At 31.2% G+C, this 23,765-nt stretch overlaps 2 protein-coding genes across 2 annotated transcripts; both read right to left on the bottom strand.

Annotated features, from left to right (window-relative positions):
- Positions 1-336: 336 nt before the first annotated feature.
- Positions 337-7,049, bottom strand: LOC109806109 (putative L-gulonolactone oxidase 4). The gene is made up of 4 exons (XM_020368474.3): positions 6,242-7,049; positions 2,166-2,421; positions 1,326-1,427; positions 337-1,154 (listed from the first exon to the last, which is right to left on the bottom strand). Exons 1-4 carry the CDS (start codon positions 7,007-7,009, stop codon positions 439-441), a joined length of 1,842 nt encoding a protein of 613 aa, XP_020224063.1. The 5' UTR covers positions 7,010-7,049; the 3' UTR covers positions 337-438.
- A 13,388-nt stretch (positions 7,050-20,437) lies between these two features.
- On the bottom strand, positions 20,438-21,744 carry LOC145958213 (uncharacterized). Its single transcript, XM_083074874.1, has 5 exons — positions 21,388-21,744; positions 21,223-21,274; positions 21,026-21,118; positions 20,811-20,894; positions 20,438-20,688 (listed from the first exon to the last, which is right to left on the bottom strand). The coding sequence occupies exons 1-5, from the start codon at positions 21,466-21,468 to the stop codon at positions 20,453-20,455; spliced, it is 546 nt and encodes a 181-aa protein (XP_082931000.1). The 5' UTR covers positions 21,469-21,744; the 3' UTR covers positions 20,438-20,452.
- Positions 21,745-23,765: the final 2,021 nt, after the last annotated feature.

Here is a 23,765-nt window from a genome sequence, read left to right as displayed (position 1 = left end):
TATCATATTTTTTATAAAAAAAATAAAAAATAAAAAAATTGACGGGTACGGGTACGGGTACGGGTATACCCGATACCCGACGGGGACGGGGATGGGGATGAAAATCACATACCCGACGGGTACGGGGACGGGGACGGAGATGAGTTTAACTCGCGAGGACAGAGACGGGTATCATGAAACCCGTACCCGACCCGCCCCATTGTCATCCCTACATATAATCATTTCACATAACTTTGTAATAGTTTAATAAGTTATAACATTTTTACTAATAAAAAAATACTTATAACCTTCCAACTTTGTGATCAACACAATTTTATTTTACTTCACAAAAAAAAATACACAATTTTTATTTTAATTACTTGTAAGATGTAAATCCTACATATCTATAAACATGTAAGTTATCACACAGTATGAATGGCCTTTCGATAAAGTATGGTCTCATTTGGATTTCAAATGAGTACAAACCCTTGCTTCCTTGTAAATTTTGCCTGGTCTACAATAGTAACCTTTGCTAGGATTGCAATGACTATCCTGTGAGCAAATGCACAAACCTTCTAAGGCACATCCATCCTTCACTATTGTGAGACCATCCTTTAGCCCAAGCACTTGGTCTGTCCAAGTACTTGAGAAAAGTCCTTGTGAATCATATCTCTCTTTAACCCTAAAAAATTTCTGTGCATTTAAGTACTTCTTGATGACTCCTTCAAACGCCAAGTTCCTATTCTTACCCCAATGAGGTAGCCCTCCATATTTGAAAATCCCAAGTTGTTCAATCTCTTCAATAATGTCCTCATAAAGCCTAGGGGTCATAGGGTCCTTGCTACGGTAATAGGTGATGTCAAAGTCTAGAGCATCCTCTTGCTTCCCCAAGTATGCACTTGAAGCCTTGACATAACGCATGAGGATTCCATTGTAAAGCTCTAAGCCACACAATCCCTTAGGCTCCAATTGAACTAGCTTTTGCACATCTTCAATGAAATTCTTCACAAGGGACAACCTAATGCTGAATGTGGTTTGGTGGAAAAACTCTCCCTTCACCCTTGAATCCCAGGCACATGCTGAAAGCCTTCCATCTTGAAGACTATCCAAACATGACCCAGATGCCTGAAGGCGATTCTGAAATCCAATTACAGGGTATCCTGTGAAGATTATTCCTGCAAGTACCAAATGTAAAACAAATATACTTAATATTAAAATATTGTTTCATTAATAAAAGTTACTCTTCAATAAAACAAATTATTCATTAGTTGTTATTATCTTTGAGACATATCATCGTTTATGTTAAAGTATAAATAGTTACTACTAAATTTGGACTTGAATAGTACCATTGTTGGTAATTCCATAAGCTGCGTTGAGGAGGGTATTCGTTGTGGTCTTTGAACTGATGCACTTTCCATTGGCATCATTAGTGGACTCTTGAACATCCTCTGCCGCCCATTAAACCAAAAACAAAAATGTTAGCAACATCCTTAGAAGAAAATAATTTATTTTGAGAAATAAAAATTAATATTTTAAAAATTAGACCAATTATTAAACGGACAAATTCAAAATTTAATGATTTAACCTGATTAATTATTGTCAAACTAATATTGATAAAACATTAATAAAAATTAAATAATACTAAATAAATATAATACCATGATTTTATTATATTAAAAATTAAAATAAAACATCAATTTATAGGTTTTTAGCATTCAAAAAGTATATGTAAAAGTTTAGATATAATATTTAAGTATAAATTTTAAAAAAATATAACTATGATCATTTATAATAACAAGTTTATATATAAAATAAATAAGTATCAAATCAATATAATATAAAATTGTAAATTGATATAAATGACTAAATTATAAATTTATTAAAAAAATATTAAAAATAAATGAAAATATTTTATTCCAATTTGTAATTCTTGTTAAATATTTTTATTTGTCGTAAAAATATTTTAAATAAACTTAAAAAAAATTAAAATGTTTTTTCAACAATACTATTTTCTACACCGGTTTGCATTAATTATAAAATACACCTCTTTCTTTAAACTAACAAACTAAACTAGACCTATTTTCAGTCATACCGATCCAATCTAGTCTGCAAAACTATGGTTAAAAAGAATAGTAGTACATAGTTAATTAATGTATTAAGGTTATAAAATTTAGATGAAGGCAAACCTGTGGTTCTTATGAGAGCTAATGCAACTGAAGGAGTGGGACGAAATGGGAGAAAGTCATAGAGACCATTGCCCGATGTGTTAATTGGGACACGATCGTCAACGCGATATACAGCTTTTCGTTGACTTGGGTACCACGTTATATCCGCAAACTCGTGTGCATGTCCAAAACCACCCACTTCGTCTCCCAAATCTGAATCATCTTTTGCCACGTACGTGATGGATCGCTTGAAGAGAGGTTCTAGTTTCAGAGTAATCTGAAAAATAAATCACTAACCATATCAAAAAACCTTTACTTCAATTCCATACTTTTCTTTCTCCACCATCTGGCCATGCGTGAAAATGGGTCGTGTTAAAAAAGTTATAAAGGGAAGATTACAAGAATTTAGAGATAAATTACTACTTGTACTTTTTCTTTGTAAAATATAGGTACTTGATATGAAAGTCTTGTAACTTTTCATGCCAACGCTTGCCACGTTACCCAAGTCTTAAAAAACGAATGCACTTTCAACCAAGCGCGAACTTCAATATTTTATAGTGGAACTATAAATTTTATGTTTGAAAGTTTTTGTTTTATCGTGTTAAAAATTATATTATTAGCTGGAGTCTACGATAACTCAAGTATCCCCCATTGTAAAGGTAGATGCGTGTTTTTGGCTGGCAACTTATATATCCTTGTCAACCCTTCTCACATTTTACATCACAATAATAATAAATAAATAAATAATTATCATAGACACATGCTTTACGATTGGATAATACATATCACTAAAAATATATGTTGAATTTTATTCAAAAATCAACATTAAAAATTAGTGTATAATTATATGTCAAATAAATTTATATTTATATATATTAAATTTATTTATATATCTCTTGTAACGCACATAAATATTTTGTGTGATTTTGAAAATTTGCAAATTAACATATTAGTATAACCGTGTGAAAATAATAAAGCCGTCAAGTTACCTACTTTTAACAAGAGTTCACACACATTCACAAAATTAATAGTATCTAAATTAGGATATAACTTTTCAAAAATCCTTGTATAAACAGTATGTTCCTAAATTTGTGTAAAAAATGTTGAGAAAAATAAGTATTTATTATTATTATTATTATTATTATTATTATTATTATTATTATTATTATTATTTTAAATTAGCAAGCATAGTGCTCCACAGACCCAGGAAGTAGAAAACACATAGTCTAGGGTTTAGACAGTAACCAATAAGTATAACAGATCCTGATGAACAGTGGAAAGTCACATTGGTCCAACTAACAATTTGACATATCACAAGCATTCTTTGAATCTTAGTTTATTACTATGGTTGGGTTCACGCGTTTATCTACATTCTTGATAACCCTTATATGCAATGATTACAAAATCACCTTTATTATTCGTAATTCGAGATATTTGTTTCTCAATTAACTTTCAAATTTTATAATTTATTCTCACAATATATAAAACTCAAAATATACAAAATATAATTAAGACATTTTACATATTTATCAATAGATAGGGGTAAGTTCCCACCAAACTAATGTCAAAGATTTGAATTTAAATTTGAAAAAATATGAAGTAGTACTGAATTGAATCGAAGTTGATTGTATATAATTATTATCTGATTCAGTGATGGGTTATTGCATTGTTCTTGTTATCTTTTAGTTGCGCACCTGGAATTTATTGATGGTAGCTGACTACACCACGACATAAAAGATATGCGGTGGCCAATTTAAAAAAGGATGATCTCAGACATCTTTGTCCACAATATGTAAGACTATTTTATATGCTTCAAAATTTTGATTTATTTGCTACCTAATGGAACAAATGAATCAGAGGCACAAAAGTGATTCAGAATATTTTGTTATTAGCCTATGTAGATCTCCAATTTGACAAAGTTGATCCCCATTGTCTTCTAGTGGTTGGCACAAACACGTTATTGATGAAATTAAGAAGAAATTAACAAGTTACTTGACCCATAGATGATGGGTTCAGCTTATGCCTGTTTCTAGGACAGAACGTTACAAAAATTCAAATTCTGATTCTAGGCGAGCTGGATAGTTTTTTTTTTTTTTGTTCGTCCCTGAAGTATCCACAGCCGACAGCAGTGACTAATCTCCTCGCTACATTGGAGGCACCTCAAAGGGTGGGATTCGAACCTCTGACCTTGCTTAAGCGTAGATCAACCCCTACCACCAGGGACGGAGCCAGGATTTCAATACTGGGGGTGCCATATAGGGGGTGCCATATAGTAATATACATATGAGTTTATATTAAAAATATGAGTTTATATTAAAAATAGAGGGTGCCATATAGTAATATATATGTATATAAAAAAAAATTAAAATTGTTGGGGGGGCCGTGGCACCCGTAGGTCCCCCCTTGGCTCCGTCCTTGCCTACCACTGAACGGCGAGCTGGATAGTTTGGTTCATATTTATTTTTTAAATTATTTTATTTAAAACACTATGAAGTCTTCTCTTTAAAAATAAACTAATTCAAATAACACTCACTTCTTAAATTAACATAATATTAAAATTTCATTAAGTTAATTGATAAGTTTATTTTTTAAATATATTTTTAATCTCTCAAATTTGGAATAAATTTATTTTGGTGCTCTAAATAAAAAATAATAATTTTTTATTCTTGTAATTTAAAAAAAAAACTTATTTAAGTTTTAAAAACAAAACTTATTTAGCCCATTGTTTGTTTCATGAAATTTTAAGAAAAAATAAGTATGAGAGGAAGAATTCATGTAAGTTAGAGAAAATAAATGCTTTAGTTGTTTGGAAGATGAGAAAAATGAGAGAATAGAGAAAAAAAAAATAGTGGACCATCTCTCCAACCCGACTGAGTATAAGGATATTATTTTAAGTTTTGGATCTAAAAATTAGACACGTTGAACGTTTTATATTTTAATTTGGCTTAACCATGAGCCAATGTCCTATATTTCTTTTAACAAGTCTAAACTTTTTTGAACAAATATATATTGCTAGCAAACTTATTTAATAGATAATATTTTGTATAATATATATTTATTTTACAATTTAATCATACAAAATATTAAAATTGATATAATAGGTTAATAGATTGAATTAACCCAATTCTATAGTAGAAGATATAATAGGTTAATAGGTTGAATTATTCCAATCCTATTCTATTCTAATAGAAGAAAATGACTCTTAACAAAACTCCCATGTTAAGTAGCCACAAAAATGAAACTTTTACGACTCATCTCATACCCACTCCTACTTAAAATATCAATAATAAAAATAGATTAAATCAATTGTATATCAAATAAGTTTAATATGATGTTTTTATTAAAAATATATTCATAGATGAATTTCGTGTGACAAATTTTCTTTTTCTCTCATCTACATGTTACATTTATCTATCGATAGTGATGGTACCTAATTCATTTATTAGTGTTACATGTATTTGCTGTATAAATTATAAAGATGGTATTTTATAAGTCAATGTCATAATTATCACTAGGATTTCCTCAATCATGACTATGTTAAATGACAGAAAACTGCTGCATTTATAGTGTGCTGCTGACTTCTCTCCATTGTTCTAAACTTCAACCAGAAGTTTTGGGTGAAAATCTAGCTACCCTTTTTTCTATGGCAACATTTAGAAGAATGTTAAGCACACCCTTCTCAAGAAAAGTTTGGTTAAGGAACCGGTCAAATACATATTTACGTAAAACTAATTATATTTCACTTAATATTTGCACATAAATTAAAGCTAACTGAATAGAACTTAACTAAGCCTTATAAATCTGCGATAATTTTGATACTATTTTATGAGTTGAATTTGACTTGATCTTATAAATTTATGATAATTTTAATAATATTTTGTGAATTGAATTTGACTTGATCTTATAAATTTATAATAATTTTAATAATATTTTAAAAAATAAGATTAAACTTAAATTAATTTTATAAAATTGATTTAGTAAAGTTGAGTCAGAAATATAATTTAATTTTTTTTTTTGGAGAAAAAATATCAAAGATAGAAGATATAATAAAATAAGATGTTGAAAAAGGTAGGAGGCAAATAAAAGAGAAAGCATACCTGTGAAATAACTCCTAGCACACCAAGTGACACTTTAGCTGCATTGAGATCTTCATTTTGTTCATTGAGTGTCTCAACCTTGGCATATCCATCTTGAGGACCTGAAGGCCTAACAATCCTAATCTCCACCACATAATCATGGACAGAACTACCCTTCCCCCACAAAGTGCTTCCATGAGCACCGGTTCCCATGAGCCCCCCAATGGTCAAACCCCACCAATATGGTGCATATGGCAAGGCCAACCCTACCCTAGCAGCCTCACCAATGAGTTGCTTCAATGTGACACCACTCTCCACTCTCATTGTCCTTGCTTCCACATCAATGCTCAGCACTTGGTTCAGGTACTTGGTGCTTATAAGCAACCCGTTTTGGCCTTCAGGACACACCAACTTGGGGATGCTGTGGGAGAAACGCGTGGCCACTTTCATCTTTGTTTTGTTTCTTGTTGCTGATGCAACCACTGACACGAGCTCTTGCTCCGTTGTCGGGTACAACACCTGAGATGCGTTGCAGATGCTTCGGTCGGGGAAGGCGCCATAGGAGTTTGTGATGGTGCATGTTGTGTTGTTTGAGGAGCACTTTATTGGATCCTCTGGCGGAGAAGAGAGCACCAAGGAAGAGAAGAAGAGAAAGATAAGGGTTGAACTCAAGGCTTTGTGTGACATCCTTTTGGATCTAAGAATAGCATGTGCTTTTGTGATATGCTTTAGACCGTATATATATATAGTTTGAACCATCCCCAAAATCCCAAAACGAGGTGCAATCATAAAAGGACAAGAGAAAGAGAATATTGAGATTATTTAACGCGTGAATGCAGAAGGATGTGCTTACAAAATGTGAGTTGAACAAAACTCACGTTTTTTTTTTTTTACCCATTGATATACTTTTTCACCTAGTACATTCAAATGCGTGAACTTTAATTTGGTGTCCCGCAAATGGTAATCCAAATACACACGAAATAAAATATCAACATATTGTAATTACAATATATATATATATATTGTAATTGGGGTAATAAGATAGTTTGTACGGTTAGTTTTAAATTAATTAGGAAAACTTATAAGGATAAGATCACAAGAGACGCTTACAAATTATTTTGGAGTAATTTTTACGTGTATATCTTTTACTTAAAAAAAATAAAATAAAAAATAAAATAAAAACTAAACCGGAACAGAATTTATTAGTCAAGTCATAGATGTAATAGAAAGAATAATTATTAATTTTCTGATGGAGAATTTGCATTCGATTCCAAGTCAAAGATTAATTAATATCATACTTTAAAGGACCAAAGTTTATGAAAAGATTTCGGAATTTTAAAAAGAAATCAAAGATGAAATGGGTTTTTATAATATTGAGGTGTTGATATATCATTAGTCAAACAAACAGTGATATGTTTAATAATTCATGTGTAACGAGAAAGAGGAGAAAATTGAAAAGAAGAAAAGGAAAAGAGAGATATAAAAAAGAAGGCAGTGAATGCTAACGTTTTTCATTTCCATAGTGTTTTGGTTATATATGAAGCTGTTAGCATATATAATGAAGAGTGGAGAGCAAGGAAACTAGGATAGAGCTTTAATCGAGTATTTCTTGTTTCAAACTCAACCTCAAGCTCCACATTAAGTATTACAATTCTGTGGGTTGGTATCTTGAAAAGGTAAGCATGTGTTAAATTTACATAATATAAATACCATTATTAGTGTGAGAGTTGAATTTTTTTACACACCCTTAAGTTTATTATTTGTTTTTACTTGTTTGAATAAATTGGAGGGTGAACCAGGAGAAATAAATAAATAATATTGAATTTATATAAATTAAAAATGACATTTAAGAGAAAAAAATTAAACATTTTATTGTATTATTTTTCTTAACTAAAAAATATTATTTATCTATTTATTCATGTTAAAAAAATAAAAATAAAAAACTGGAAGAATAACTCTCCTCTTTCAAATAAAAAATAAAAAACATTTCTTTCCTATCTCGTTTAATTTTTATATATTTTCTTTTCTCTTTCTTTCATTGAAACAAACAATGAGTTAGTGTCTTGTGAACTGAATGTTCCGGAAAAATAAAAGTGTATGTGTCGGTTTTAATTAACTATGTATGCATTCTTGTTTATTACACGTGACGAGTGGGTCTAATAAGGACTTCTTTTAAATTGAAATGATGATTTTTTGTTGGATTGGCTTTGAGCACAAATACACCTGTCCTAAACTTGAGACTTAAAATAAGAAAAAATAAAAAATAAAATAGAATAAGTGTTGCTATGCCTTCAATCTGGCTCTATGCTTTCTTTGAACTGAAGGGTTAAAATACACAATAATGATATATACTCATAAATTTTACGTTGTTTTGATGCTTTCTATATTTCTTTTGTATTTTTAGGATATTATATCACCAATTAAATCTTATATACTTTTCTTTTTCTTTTTCTTTCTCTTCACGCGTCTTGAGAAGTTTTCAGTAATCATTTTTCTTAAAATATATGCTACTAGCTAGTCAAAAATTAATAAATAAAGAAATAAAGAAAAGAAGTTATCTAGCACTTTCTCTCCACTTATACTCATAGTTGAAGCCAACACCACCTACACATATTTAAACATATTCTATTTATTGCCACATCTATGGTAAAATTAATGGTCTCTGAGTGGAGAGTGGAGACCCTATAAAACTTGCACATTTATGTGTGCATACTAGGAATTTTAATCAAAAGTTTTTTTTGAAAAAAAAATTAATGACTCTGGCCGGCGTCAGGTTCATGTCATTGGTTGGTTGGACTTGGGTTTAGTTACATTTTTTTTTCCTTTTATTACTATTTTTAGGTGTAATTATCTTTTTTTTTCCTAATTCCATAAATTTATCTTTTAATTTTTATTTTAATTTCTATACAACTATATATACAACTATATATGAAGTAAAAAAGAAACAAAAATAATATGTATAAAAACTAAAATGAAAATTTTTAGTTATAGAAACTAAAAAGTAATCTATGAATGCATGTCTCATAAAAATTATCAATTATGAATTTAATACTCATTAATCATACGATTAAAATCCATTATTCATAAGCAAGAAAAAAACTGATTTCACAGATATGTAATCAATTAATTGCATTTAATTTTATTAATCTTGTAATATTTTTTAAATTTCCTTTGTTATAAATATCTATAAAAAGAAATAAAAAAAATAAAGTTGTGCAACTAAGGGCTCATATATTGGTATAAAAAAAAGTCTCATATATTAGTATAAAAAAAAAGTCATATACTAAAGAAAAAATATTTTAGGATGAATATCACTAAGTGAAATATAAATAGTTGAAAACATGTGTTTTTCGTTGTTTATAAAAGAAAACATTAAGGATATCTAAATATTTTTTTTGGTAAAGATAGAAAATATTACAAAAATGGTCGTAATGAGGATTGAACCTAGGTATTCATACTTCTAACTATCACTTCCTACATAACCACTAGGCTAACCATAATGGTTAAGGATATCTAAATATTTAATAACTAGTAACTATATTCAAACTATGCACAGATTTACGTGTATAAATAATAATATAATTAAATTTTGAATATATTTTTAATGTTTATAAAATAAGTAAGTTTCGATTTTAGTTTTTGATTTTTTTTTTAATTTGTAAACATATTTTTAGTCTTTGTAATATAACTAAGTTTTAAATATATTTTTAGTCTCTATAAAATAAATAAGTTTCAATTTTGGTTCATGAATTTTTTTTCTCTGTTTTTATTTTTCTAAAATTTATAAACATTATTTTTAGTTTTTGTAATATATTTTTAATTCTTATAAAATGTGTAAGATTTGATTTTGGTTGTATAAAATATTTCTCTTTTGATTTTTATCTCTCTAAATATAAAATTATTATTATTAGTTTGATAATTTTTACAAAATTAAAAATAATAACTTTTAATGACTTAATTAAATGACATAATATTTATCATTCAAATTTAATGTATAAAATTAGTTGTAATTAAATATAAATATTTCATGTAAATATCATTATGGAACAAACTTTTTAAGATAATTTTTGTAAAATTTTTATAATTTTAATTTATTTTAAAACTTTTAATAACTATTAATTAATATTTTCTTATGTCAGATCAATATATACATATATATATATATATAAAGATACAATATCCTTTTATAATTTTATTAATAAAAAGTACATATAGTTTTGTATGTGTTTTTTTTTAAAAGATGTAATTTGTAATACTATAAGTTGTAATAATGTTATCTTACTCCTAATTGCATTATGATACTAAGTTAAGATGTTAGTGTTGAGGGGCTCATGGGGTCTGAGGATTCTTGTTGAGCTTTAGTGGTATTGGGAGAGGGTTCTAGGTAGACACCCAGTGTGACCCAAGAGAGAAGAGGTTTATTTTTTAACAAAGCCTCATAAACTCATTTCCCTTAGCTTTTTAGAGAGAGAATTCTAGAAAGAAGGTCTCTGGTCTGTGAAATCTTTTTCTCTCAATCTTCTTCTCTTCTTCTTCCTGATTCCTTTATAAGTTGTGTTCTTATGATTCAAGTGGTGAAAACATTGAATCAAGTCATTGATTTTGTTGCGGAGCCTGGTCCTTTTTCTTCTTCTACCTTGAATTCAAGTTGTCTAAGGTAAGGGAAGCTAGATTTTTGCTTTTGTGAAGTTGATGAGTTGTTGATGGTTCTGTTGTTGTATGCTACACAAAAACATTTCAATTCGTGATTGTGTGTGTTGGGATATAAACAAGTCCCACATCGATAAAATATGATAAAAAATAACAACTTATATAATATAAACATACTTCAATAATAGAGAGGCCTTTTGGGTAATAACCAAAAGCAAAACCGTGAGGGCTAAGGCCCAAAGCGGACAATATCTCATCATTGTGAAGTATGTTTGTGTAATAACCTTATAAAAATAACCTTCATAAAAATATACTCTCAGACAAATATACCATAAAATAACCCCAGCTCTGGTATCAGAGCCGCAGGTTAGATTCAGTGACAACCAATAACCCTTATAAAAAAAATGATAATGATAATGTGATATAAGGTTAGGTCTCTTGTTTGAGGGGAGGATTGTTGGGATACAAACAAGTCCCACGTCGATAAAATATGATAAAAAATAACTTATATAATACAAACATACTTCAATGATTGAGAGGCGTTTTGGGTGATGACAAAAAGCAAAACCGTGAGGGCTTAGGCCCAAAGCGGACAATATCTCATTATTGTGGAGTATGTTTGTGTAATAACATTATAAAAATAACTCTAACAAAATATCCCCTCAGACAAATACCAATAAAATAACCCCATCAGTGTGCATGGATCATATTTGAGTAGGTTGAGGTGAAAGTTGGGGTTTTGGGTTCCTTGTGAAGAATGAGATGAATTGAGATGATTCATAGTTGCATGTTGAGTTTATGTACATTTTTGAGTTGATTGTGATGTCTATAGCTACTATTTGGTGTTGCATGTGTTGGATTTTGGTTGCATTGCAGGTTTAAGGCTCAAATCAAATTATGCAAATATAGAACTCTAATACCATATCAAGCATGCCTTCAATGCGTCAAGCATTGTTCTAACTCGAGGCTCTTTGTCTCAATCACACCAAGCATAGGATTAGTGACGTTAGGCGTGAGGAGAAAGACTCATCTTAGGTTGAAACTAAGTCGAGCATGGTTGAACGATGTTGGGCGTGGGACTCCTGGGAGCCCTCTGACTTGATGGTGTCAGGCCCAATAGTGTGTGGCACCCAACATGGTTAAGCTAGAGCTCTTTGTCTGGATTTCGTCGTACATCAATGTGATGATGTTGAGCGAGACTCAAACAGAGACTTTCTGTGTAAGATAGGGCTAGGCGTGCAGTTATACCATGACAAGCATGAGGTCCTAGGGGCCTTTACCTTAGCCACGTTAGGTGCAGGTTGTGTAGCATTGGGTGTGGGTGAGGTAGGAAACTCCTTACTTGGATGATGCAGGGCATAAGGTGAGTAGTGTCAGACATGAGTTGTTGAAGCAAAACATGATGGTATGGTTGATAAAGTGTTGTTTTCTTGTTGATTTAAGTTGTTATATGATAATATGATAAACAATATGTATATATGACATAGTATAGGATGATTTAGAAGTGAGTCGTTAGTTGAGAAGTATATATGACTTGTAAGTTGTGTGTTTACCATGTTGTATGTTGACTATGTTGTGTGTTGACCGTGATGTTATGTTGAAAGAAGGATGTGTTGTTGCATGTTGATTAAAGAATTGAAAATGAGTGGTGATTATTGAGTTGTGAGATGTAAAGTTCTGTGTTGATTTTGTTGTTGTGTTGAAAATATAATAAGTTGTAGTGTGTGTTGAGCTGTGCTGACCACTTAGAACTAGAGGAGATTTTTTTGAAAGTTGCATATCCCATTGTGTGGGTATTGTGTTATGGTGCTCTAAGAATCCAATTTATTGAAAAATTCTTCTTGGAAAGTTGACCCTTGAAGTGGATGTTGTGTTGTTCTCCTCTAGGACTTTGTTGGTACTATATGTGGGTAAGGTCGAGGTACACGTGTATGAAATGATCATAGTATAAGGGTCAAATCGAACTATATTGCTTACAAGTTCCAATTGAGTAAAGTACGAAGTTCGGAACTTAGTTCTTAACCGAGTATCGGAAGGTTGTAGTATTCGGAGTAGGCTAATCGTATAGGAGACTTGGTTAAGCCCATACCTAGTTATTTTATCCTGACATTAGTACTATATTTTCTTGTTTAAGTGGGGACATTTGAGAAACTGAGTTGATGTATTGTGGATTTATATCAAATATGCTATTAATCTAGCAAGTCCAAAAAGATTACACTAGGTTGTTGGTTCGGTAGGATCAAACAATGTTCATCCTGTGTTGTAGGAGATCTCCTAATTAAAATGTGTAACAACACATATGAGTTATTGTGTTAAACATATGACGTGTTGAGTTGGTTGTGTTGTTCATATACTATGTTGTTTTGAGATGATCTATGATGTTGAGTTGATAGTCAGAGTTGCACTGTGTTGATTTATGTGTTGTATATCGTGTTGTTTAGCTGTTGTGTTGTTCAAGTTGAAATGATGGTGTGATGTTCCTGTAATGTAATTACATTGTTTCTTTTTTACTCTAGCTTACCCTTACGTGTTTCTATATGATGTAAACTACAATGATCATATATAGTATATATGACAGCAAGGCAAGGATAGGGCTAGAGTATTGTAGTGAAGGCCATATAATGGCATTGGAGCTGGATGTTTTGATAGCTACCTGTAGGTGGTAGTTTTGTTTAGACAATGTAATTGTTGGACTGATAACTTAATATTTATAAGTTACATTACTGAATTATTATATTTATATTGCATATATTTATTTAGTTGACTTTTCTCATATAGTTGCAATATAATACAAGTCCTAGTATTTGTATATCTACAATCTTAAATTGGATGTTTTTTCGTTGTTAGTTTTTGTGGCACACAATTTAGAAATCAAGTTGAATTGTTATATAATTGATAATTAATATCATTAAAAAAATTATATATTTTGTTATACTTTTATAGTTTCTAATATTAATATTAAATGAAAATTCATTTACGTAAATTTAGTATAAAAAAAATATTAGATTTTTTTATTTATATTAATTTAAAAATGCACATAACTATATTAATTTCAAACCGTTTATAGTTAATAATTATTATAACTAATTATCTATTATATCATGTCATTAAAGCTTCTAATATTAATAAATTTTTTTATACTTGTGTGAATTTTATATATTAATTTAAAAATGCACATAACTATATTAGTTTCAAACCGTTCATAATTAAAAATTATTATAACTAATTATCTATTATATTATCTCATTAAAGTTTTTAATATTAATAATTTGTTATATACTTATGTGAACTTTAAAAAAAGAAAAGATGAAATTTTTTGGAAAAGTAACATCTCAAAATCGCAATAAATTTTGATTTTTATGTAAATTTTTAATTTTAATTTATTTTAAAATCTCATAATTAATAAATTAATTTAATTAATGTTTTATTACATAATTACAGTTTTTATATTAATATTAAAATATTACATTTATTTAAAAACTGTAATAATAACTTAAAATTAATATTTTATGATATCGTTATAATTTTTTTGTATTAATATGTTATTATATTATATAATTACATAAACAATATAAATTTTATTTTATAACATTTGTATATGAAATTATCCTATATATTTATATATTTAAATCTCTTAATGAGTATTCATATATATAATCCATTAAATGCCTCTCTAATGAATTTAAATACTCGTTAATGAACATATAAAAAAAATTATTTCTCTCAATATTTAATAATAAATGTACATATAAAGTTAACTTCCTATTAAATCCCAACCAGTTAATATTTTTTATTAAATAAATAAATATAATAATTATAAAAATGTCTAAAATATCCTTAGCTTGAAAAAAAAATCATGTCAAAATTTTTCAATTTTATATAATAAAAGATTATATGTGCTAGTATTTGGAGTACTGACAGCTATTATTTTTAGCTTCCACCATCATTTTTTAAAAATTAATGCCAAAATTTATAATTTTTATTTCATAAATATTGTTATAATCCTCTAAATTATTTCATTTTTTGTATAATTTTAAGGAGATTTAAGTCACTATTTACAATTTTTAACTCTGTCTTCAACGAAAACGAATTATACAGCATTAGAATCGGATAAATTATTATCTTTAATTTTTTTTTATCTGATTGAAATTCATTTTTTATTTTGATATCCTAATTTTAGATAATAAAAGAGGGAAAATGAAGCCCAAATTAATCAAGAAAATGGAACGAAGCTCTAGGTTTAAGTAGCAAATAAACACAAGACACTGAGTGAAAAGCTCAAGAGAGAATCTGGGTTACATGTGAAGGGCTTCTCCCATTATCATTTCGGGTGCCCCAAATGGGTGTTGTCTTTTCACCCAAACTTTAGGGCATCGGTGTCTCTGGCCTCTCCCTTAAAGCCTGACAGTTACATGTTTACAATTTGATTTATTATTATTATTATTGATACAAAGTATTTACAGATTTTATCAATAATTAATTTTTATTAAAAAATTTGACTAATCATTTTAGTAGGATTTTTTTTTTTAATCATATTTTTTTTATACATAAAACTTGAATACAATATATTCCTTAAGAGAATCAAGTTTAATATTATTCAAATTAATAATTTATTAATAAAATAAAATTAATTATTTTTTTAATATTAATTGCAAAAGTATTTGGATAGAATTTTTTTAGAGAAAAAAAAAACTATACACAAAAATTATAAAGCAATTTTATACAATTATTCAATCACAAATTATCATTTATTATAAATATGTTGGCTTTTACAATATTATTTTAAAAATCATGCAAATGATAATTTTTTTATTGGTTGATGGTATAAATTTTTTATTGATATAAAATATTTATTAAATTTATTGATGATTAATCTCACGAAAAACATGGCTGGGTTTTAATAAAAATCTCTCCTCACATTAGCTTTTTTCTATGAAATCTTATTCAAATAGGTTCTTCTCGACTAAATTTGCTGGTCGATTTTAGGCATTGATCATCACTCCTTATTTGCATCTTTCTCTCTTTGAGCTACGAGTGTAAACAAAGAAAATTAACGAGCTGGAAGCTCAGATTTTATTTACTTGTTTATGTATTTATTTATCTAGACTTTTAATTCTTTCCCTTCCGTTTATAATTTTTTCATTGTTTTTAATTTTAGTTTGTTTACCAATCTTTTTTTGAAAACTTGAAATTAGGTGGATTTTAATTTATTATTTAGATATTTTTTTCATACTTAGAAATCATAAATTATAAATTTTGATAATTATGATTCTTCAAAATAATTAAAATATGTTTAACTACTCATAAAGGTTCTTAGAAATATTCATATAAGATTTTTGAGAATTATAATAATATGTTCTTGGGTATATAAATAATTTTACAAAATTATCTTATATTAAAATAATTCATTAGATAAATTTATTTAATCAAATCTTATTACGAATATGACATTAAATTATTTTTAAAAATTGAAAATTTATAGTTAAAATTATTTAAATACAGAGTTCAACAAAAAAAAATATAAACAAAGAAAAACGTCACATAATAATTAAGAAGGATAAAAAGATATTATTTCATTTCATGGAGAAGTATTTGAACTCCTCAAAGCCTCTTGAAAGGTTGATGGTTCTCCCTCTTCAGTTAGAAGACAATATGCTTCGTGACTTGCGATGCCATAGTTTGAGTGCCAAAATGGTCTACTTATCTCACATCTTATCTTTTGAGATTCTCCATAATTGGCCACATTTGTTTTTTTTTTTTCATCCTTTTGTTCTACTTTAGAAGTGTCATCTTCTCTAGACATTTTCTTTATCACCATTGCAATAGTGTCTTTAGTTGTGTTGCCATTTTTTTCTACTCCTTTTGTAGTTCAGTCTCTATAAAGACTACATCCTTGGTAACAACAACCTTGCGAGGAGTGGAATTCCGTAGGCGATACTGCTTAACATTGTTAGCATAACCCAAAAATATACACTTTGTGGATTTTGGATCAAGCTTTGTTCTTTCTTGGTATAGTTGCACATCATGTACACAAGACATCCAAACACATGTAAAGAATAATGCTCAATTGGTTTGACTCCCCAAATCTCCATTTGAGTTTTCAAACCAAGTGTTATTGATAATGATCGATTTATTACCTAACAAGCAGTTTTAACTGCTTCTACCTAGAAAGATATGGCAACTTTCATTTTTCGTAACATAACTCTTGTTTTATCTAGGAGTGTTTTGTATTCTGCTGGGGCATATGTGACATTGTGAGTTTCCTTGAAATACCCTGTTGCAAAATGTCAGAAAGTCACCATCTATATATTCTCCTCCATTGTCCATCCTCAAAAACTTAATTTTTTTCCCAATTTCAACCTCCACTTGTGCCTTAAATCCCTAGAATACTGGAAACACATATGACTTCTTCTTGATTCACTCACAAACTCCTAGAGTAATAACCAATAAATGATCAAAGCATTTTGCTCCTCCCAAAGATACTTCTGGTGATTCCCTTACTTCATAATGCATCAAGTTAAGTATATGTTTGTTTCTTGTAGTTACTTTGACAAACTTCAATCTATGTTGCTTACGTGTCACATAGTGCTTACAAAATGGAATATTTACCATTTTGAGCCCTAACAAAAGATTAACTTCCGCAAGAATTTTTAAGCTTCGCTTTGACATATGACCAAGTATACGATGCCACATCATCGTTGCTTCCTCTTAACTTGTTGAATCTAATGCACCTACTTCTTGTAGTATATGTCCCAAAAGCATATATAGATTGGTTGTGATCTCCTCCACTTTCATCATAACTAATTTGCCCTTAACTACCTTCAAGATTCCACCTTCAATGTGGATCTTGCACCTGAGATTATCCAATTTCCCATAGACAAACAACATGTTCTTCATCAAGCCCTTCACATGTCATACCCCTTAAATTGCTCGAAGAGTACCATCATACATTTTCAATTTAACAGTACTAACTCCAGCAATTTCTAGAGCAAGATCATTTCCTATCAACATAGAACCTCCTAAGATAGGTCCACAAGTGCAAAACCAGTCTTGGTGAGGATTCATGTGTTAGGTTGCACCTAAATTGAATATCCAACAATCATGGAGTTATCTCCCACCTCTAGAACTCACTAATGCTTTATTGTACAAAACTTTAGCATCATCTAAGGTACTCAAAATGCAACCTTGAGAGGTTGATGCGTCCTTCCCTCATTCTTATTGTGTCAACAATCTTTCTTCACGTGCCTTCTCATGCCATAATTGTAGCATTTGATATTCCTCCTTCTATGATATTTGATCTAGCTACCATGATTTTGACTCCTAGTGGGGGCACATTTCACTGATCTTTCTCTCATCATTGTTAACACTTCTTTCTTATTCTTTTTCAAGAATAGCTCCAACAACATCATCAAAAGATAGATAGCCAATGACATTGTTATTTGTTATGTTGATGATGATTTGATCATACAAATATGGTAACTTTGAAGTAGAAGGTCCACACATTCAATTTCTACTATATATGTTGAAATCTAATGTTGTAAGTTGAGTGAATAACATATCCAAATTGTTGAAGTGGTATGTTACTGATATGAACTCACTCATTTGAAGAGTCTAGAGTTTCCTATTTAACAATATTCTGGTGTGAAGTGACTTGACCTCTTACAACTTAATGAAAATGTCAATGAAAATGTCCCAAATCTCTCTCAGTTTATTTTATTCAACAATAGACAAAATTGAATCAACCATTGCTAAATGCAAATTGGCAACAACATTATCACCCATTTCTCTTTACCTTTCATTGGTGATATCTACAAGTATGCCTTCAATTGCAACAAAACAATTGTTTTTCTTCAAAATTTCTCTTATCTTCAATTTCCACTAGGAAAAATTATTCCTTTTAAACTTCTCTTCTCATATTTTGCTACCATGGTTTTGAAGTAAATGTTAGACTATATATTAAGGGAGTTTAATTTTTATATATTTTTTTTTAAAAAATGCTCATATTTGAAAATTTGTTATTAAGAAGACAAGTATTCTAAGTACTAGAACTTAGTCTATTTTCTGAAAACATTTTGAGTTTACTTATTTGTGAATTATTTTATGTAGTAGTGTATTGGTGAATGCAATAAGTTAATAAACAAGTAAAGTGGTAAGGAGAGAGAGAGAGAGAGAGAGAGAGAGAGAGAGAGAGATTGAGCACAAGATTTATACTAGTTCACCTAAACTGGACTACATTCAATCCCCACTCACACTTGTGGGTTTTCACTAATCATACACTACTAGAAAAATTAAAATTAGAGAGGGAAAAAATCCGTCACTAAACTTCAAAAAATCCGTCACAAATCAGTTAGTGACGGAATTTGTGACGGAAATGATTCCGTCACAAAATTTGGCGTCACAAAATATTTAGTGACGGATTATTTTCTCCGTCACAATTAGTGACGGAATTAAGGCGTCACAAAAAATATAATTTTCGTCACTAATTTGTAACAATAAATGTTTAGAAATTAATAAAAATCCGTCGCAATTTGTGAGGGATTAAATCCCTCGCAATTTGTGAGGGATTAAATCCGTCACAAACTGTGATGACTCTAATTAAGTAGAATCCGTCACAATTTGCGAGGGATTAAATCCCTCGCAATTTGTGAGGGATTAAATCCGTCACAAACTGTGATGACTTTAATTAAGTAGAATCCGTCACAATTTGCGAGGGATTAAATCCCTCGCAATTTGTGAGGGATTAAATCCGTCACAAACTGGGATGAATCCCTCACTAACTGTTGATGCCTAAATCTGAGGAAACCATTGTTTTTAAGAGTCTGGTAATCGATTACCTATACATGTAATCGATTACCAGACATCATATGTTCGAAATTTACTTATTAAAAGGTTCTCTGGTAATCGATTACCCATTTCTTGTAATCGATTACCAGAGCCTATTATTGAAAAAATTTCAATCAAAACAAAAATATCAAGTCTTTTTTATGAAAATGCATGATATCATTTAAAATGAAGATAAAAGAACAATACAGGCATCAAGAAGAGTTCCCAAGATTAATGATGTGCTTAATCGGCAAGACAACACATGAAAAATAATGAATGACCTCTATCAGTGTAACTATGACAATAAAGCTTCATTGGAGTATATCCATAGCCATGATACTTTTCATCATTTAGAGATCAAAATCCACAAGGCACACATTTAGGCAAAGAAACCCCTTCAAACAATACACATGAAGCAACCTAATTTTACTAAGCTAGATTGCTTATATAGTGATGACCTTATACCTATCTACCAAACATACAATTAATGCACAGTTTGATCCTAACAGGGACTATTTGATCCTAACAGGTGGATGGGGTCTTTTTTTTTATCAATAAATTCTAATTATATAGGTAATGAGAATCAAAATGAAATAAAAGTTGAACAAATTTTAGTGAAACAGACCAAATTTCAGACTGATTTGATCTAAAATCTATACAATACACAATCCTCAAATTTAGAGCAAGGTGCAAGAGGATGTATGTTCTACTAGGCAGTAGACAATAAAAAATAAATGTAGAGATAGTGCTGCATGAATGTTAAAAATAATGATATAATGCACAATTTAAACCAAAAAATGACATGTACTGAAATAATAAAAGGTTTACAAAGTATGCAGCTTGGATGAGACTGAGAAGCAAACGAGTTTCATTTATATTTTGGTAACCCATGCAAGCTGTCAATACAAGCTGACTGCTATCAAATGTGGACCCAGCCAATGACTGAAGTAAAGTAACTGCATCTCCAGCATCCTTTGTTGTTACCAATGCTGGACCTACAAGACACAGTGAAGTGAAATTAAGTTCTGTGAAGATATGTAAGGCTAAAGCATTGCTAGTTTACTTTTTCAAGAACTACTATATATAGTTTGAAACAAAAAATAGTTTTAGCCAGTACCATATAGCTCCATTAAAGCAATTGCAGTTCTAAAGAGCATGACTCGGTTTCCTTCAAAAAGGAGCACATCCCACACTTGAAGAACTGAAATCCAAATAATTACAATAGATCAGAAGAAAGCTCCAACAATAGTGTACAGATGCACATTTGACATTGGCACTTTTGTGAAATAAGTCTAAGCTATTCAACTCAATAGATAGAACATTAAACCTGACCACTTTCCCAAGGAAGCATGTTCACAAAAATGGACAGGAACCATGGTCCAGTAACCCATGCTACCTGCACTCCCAGATAATCAAGATGATTGGCTGCAAAAGAAGTACACACAAGAATATAGCAAGAAATGGAACATTAGAAACAAAATTCACTTGGTGAGTTCAAAGGCAAAAATGAATTAAAATAGTTTACAAACCCAATTTGGGAAACCTCTCCCTCACCAGCTCCTCAAAAACAAGTTGATCCACCTGATACAATGAAAATGTATTTGAATGAATATGAATACAGGTCAAAATGTCTATAATAGTTATTCATGTACATTGTTTAATTTAATCAAGAATATAGAGTAAAGAAACAATACCTGGGATTCTATCATTTCCTCTGAATAATGGCCATCAAAATAATCATCTAAAATGCCCATCAAGGTCCTGGGGAAAACCATAGTTAATGATGAAACAAAAAATTAGTTCACATTTGTAATGTAAAGCAGCTAAAGATGGTGCATAAGCATAAAGCAAGCAGTGAGGCATTCCTTCAGCGCAACAGTGCTCATCAAACACCGCACCAGTATAATAATGATGCTATATTCATAATTTATTTTGAAAAGTGCACATTCTGTGCATATATATACTCTAGAAATCTACTCATGTAGTTATCTAAGGACATACCAAAAGACATTTTCTTCAGGCATCAAAAGTAGCAATAAGCCAACAAAAAAATTCATGGCCTGCAGTATAAATTATTTCAACAAGCTAAATCAGTGGGTTATAGATGCCATCAACAAATATCATGTCATGTGAGAAGGCATATAATAAATGACAGACATAAATTATTTAGTTATCCATTTTATAGGACAGATTAATACTATTCATGAATCATACACATCACACGTGTGAAGGGTGCCTGTGTGGCATTAGAGCCCTTTGTTGCTTCAGTTGAGCATGCTATCTTAAAACAGCTCTTGCCTGGTTGAGGTAAGCCACAATGTAGTTCCTAATTCTTCTAATCAATTACAACTTCAACAAAATGTTTGAGAGGATGTGCATACACAAACCTTCTATTAGACTTGGTACGCATTTCAAGCCCAAAGGTCTTTCACAATAGAAGGTCTGTTTTGGATATCAAGTATACTATTTCTATACCACAATGACGCAGATCATCTTCAATTCATTCTCGTTTGCATTAGAGAAACAATCACTGCCACAATAATGAAAAATAAAATCAAACATGGTGCCAAGAAAAGCCATCTGGAGAACTAAGATAAACATAAATTTATTTTCACCAAACTAAACAGTTAACCAAGAAGAATTTAAACTCACCTAAACCCCACTGTCTTAAGCAACATCTTGAGAAGCTCAATGGCCGAGCACTGTTTCTTATAACTATCAGCAAGCACTCTCAGATTCGTTCCTATTTTACAAATGCGTTCTCTCAGCACCTCAGAGAAGTCCTCAACAGAAGCTTCTATGGCACCTTCAAACCCCACGCCCAACAAGATTTGCGCCACCGCCTTCTGTGCCAGCTTCGCCGCTTGCTCAGGCCCAACCACTCTCCCACTCCCCTCACTTCCAAGTTTCCCACGGCCCAAGCTTATCAATAACCTGATTGTACCAGGTTTCAGGGAGTTCAGATTCGACGTACCTAGATTCGGTGGCTTTGGATTGATTCTGCGTGAAATTAGAAGAAAAAGAAAAGAATGTAAGTGAAATAGGAAGAAACAAATTAACGGCGAAAGCGAAAGTGAAAGCGAAGAGGTAGGATTTTTGTTTGGAGGACCTTAGAGTCATGTTGCGCGTTGTCGAGGGTGAAGTAGACGTCGTCGGCGTGCAATTGAAGGTAGGTAGGGTTGAGGAGGTGGAAGGAGGGGTTAGGGTTGAGGGAGAGAGAGGCGAAGGCTTTGTCGAAGAGGAGGGCGCGGACACGGAATTGGAGAGGGATGTGAGTGGTGGAGCTGATGAAGGAGTCCCAGGCGGAGGGGGAAGAGAGGAAGGGGGCGAAGTTCGCGTTGGTGGAGTCGCCCAGCCATGTTCGCCACACGCCGCACGGAGTTTGGGTGATTTTTGATGATGAGTCTTTGGACCAGTTGGGGTTGGGGTCGTTGAGGGAGGAGGTGGTGGCGCGTGTGGAGAGGGCGCGGAGGGAGGGGGGTGGCGGGGAGGAGGAGGCAGCGGAGGGAGGGGGAGTCCGCGAGGGAGATGCGGCGGAGGAACGAGAAGGCGGAGAGGGAGGGGGGTGGCAGCGAAGGGAAGGGGAGGCCACGAGGGAGATGCGGCGGAGGAACGAGAGGGCGGAGAGGGAGGGGGGTGGCGGGGAGGAGGAGGCAGCGGAGGGAGGGGGAGGCCGCGAGGGAGATTTGGCGGAGGAACGAGAGGGCTGAGAGGGAGTGAGGAGCAGTGGCTGAGAGGGAGAGGGAGCGGGAGAGGAAGGGGGTTAGGGTTCGGGTTTTGGGTAAGACTGAGTGGCGGAGAGGGAGAGGGAGAGGGATAATGGAAATGCAAAAATATATTTTTAGGGAGAGGGAGCGGGAAAAGTAAAAGAGGGAAAATGATTAAAAAAATTTCAAGAAAGAGTGGTGCCTCTCTTTAGGGTTTAAACCCGTTCCTCTCCTCTCTGTGCGTTTTAAAAATATATTTTTTATTTTGAAAAAAAAACTACCATTTTAACTCCTATAAATAATATGAAATAAATATCTTTAAAATACAATTTTTTTTAAAATTACTACCTTATATTTTTATTAAT

This window comes from Cajanus cajan, chromosome 5, assembly GCF_000230855.2.
Source record: "Cajanus cajan strain Asha chromosome 5, NIPB_CcT2T_4, whole genome shotgun sequence".
Taxonomy (NCBI): domain Eukaryota; kingdom Viridiplantae; phylum Streptophyta; class Magnoliopsida; order Fabales; family Fabaceae; genus Cajanus; species Cajanus cajan.
The sequence above is the reverse complement of the archived record's forward strand: the minus strand, read 5'-3'. Positions and strand labels throughout refer to the sequence as shown.

What these genes read in the sequence shown, in the direction of transcription:
- LOC109806109 (XM_020368474.3), bottom strand. Translation starts at nt 7,009, where the DNA reads ATGATTGCACCTCGTTTTGGGATTTTGGGGATGGTTCAAACTATATAT. An exon ending in TGCTAGGAGTTATTTCACAG is followed by an intron (nt 2,422 to 6,241) that starts GTATGCTTTCTC and finishes TTTATTTTTCAG; the next exon opens with ATTACTCTGAAACTAGAACC. An exon ending in AGCTCTCATAAGAACCACAG is followed by an intron (nt 1,428 to 2,165) that starts GTTTGCCTTCAT and finishes AATGGGCGGCAG; the next exon opens with AGGATGTTCAAGAGTCCACT.
- LOC145958213 (XM_083074874.1), bottom strand. Translation starts at nt 21,468, where the DNA reads ATGGTTTTCCCCAGGACCTTGATGGGCATTTTAGATGATTATTTTGAT. An exon ending in AGGAAATGATAGAATCCCAG is followed by an intron (nt 21,275 to 21,387) that starts GTATTGTTTCTT and finishes TCATTGTATCAG; the next exon opens with GTGGATCAACTTGTTTTTGA. An exon ending in CATGCTTCCTTGGGAAAGTG is followed by an intron (nt 20,895 to 21,025) that starts GTCAGGTTTAAT and finishes TTTGGATTTCAG; the next exon opens with TTCTTCAAGTGTGGGATGTG.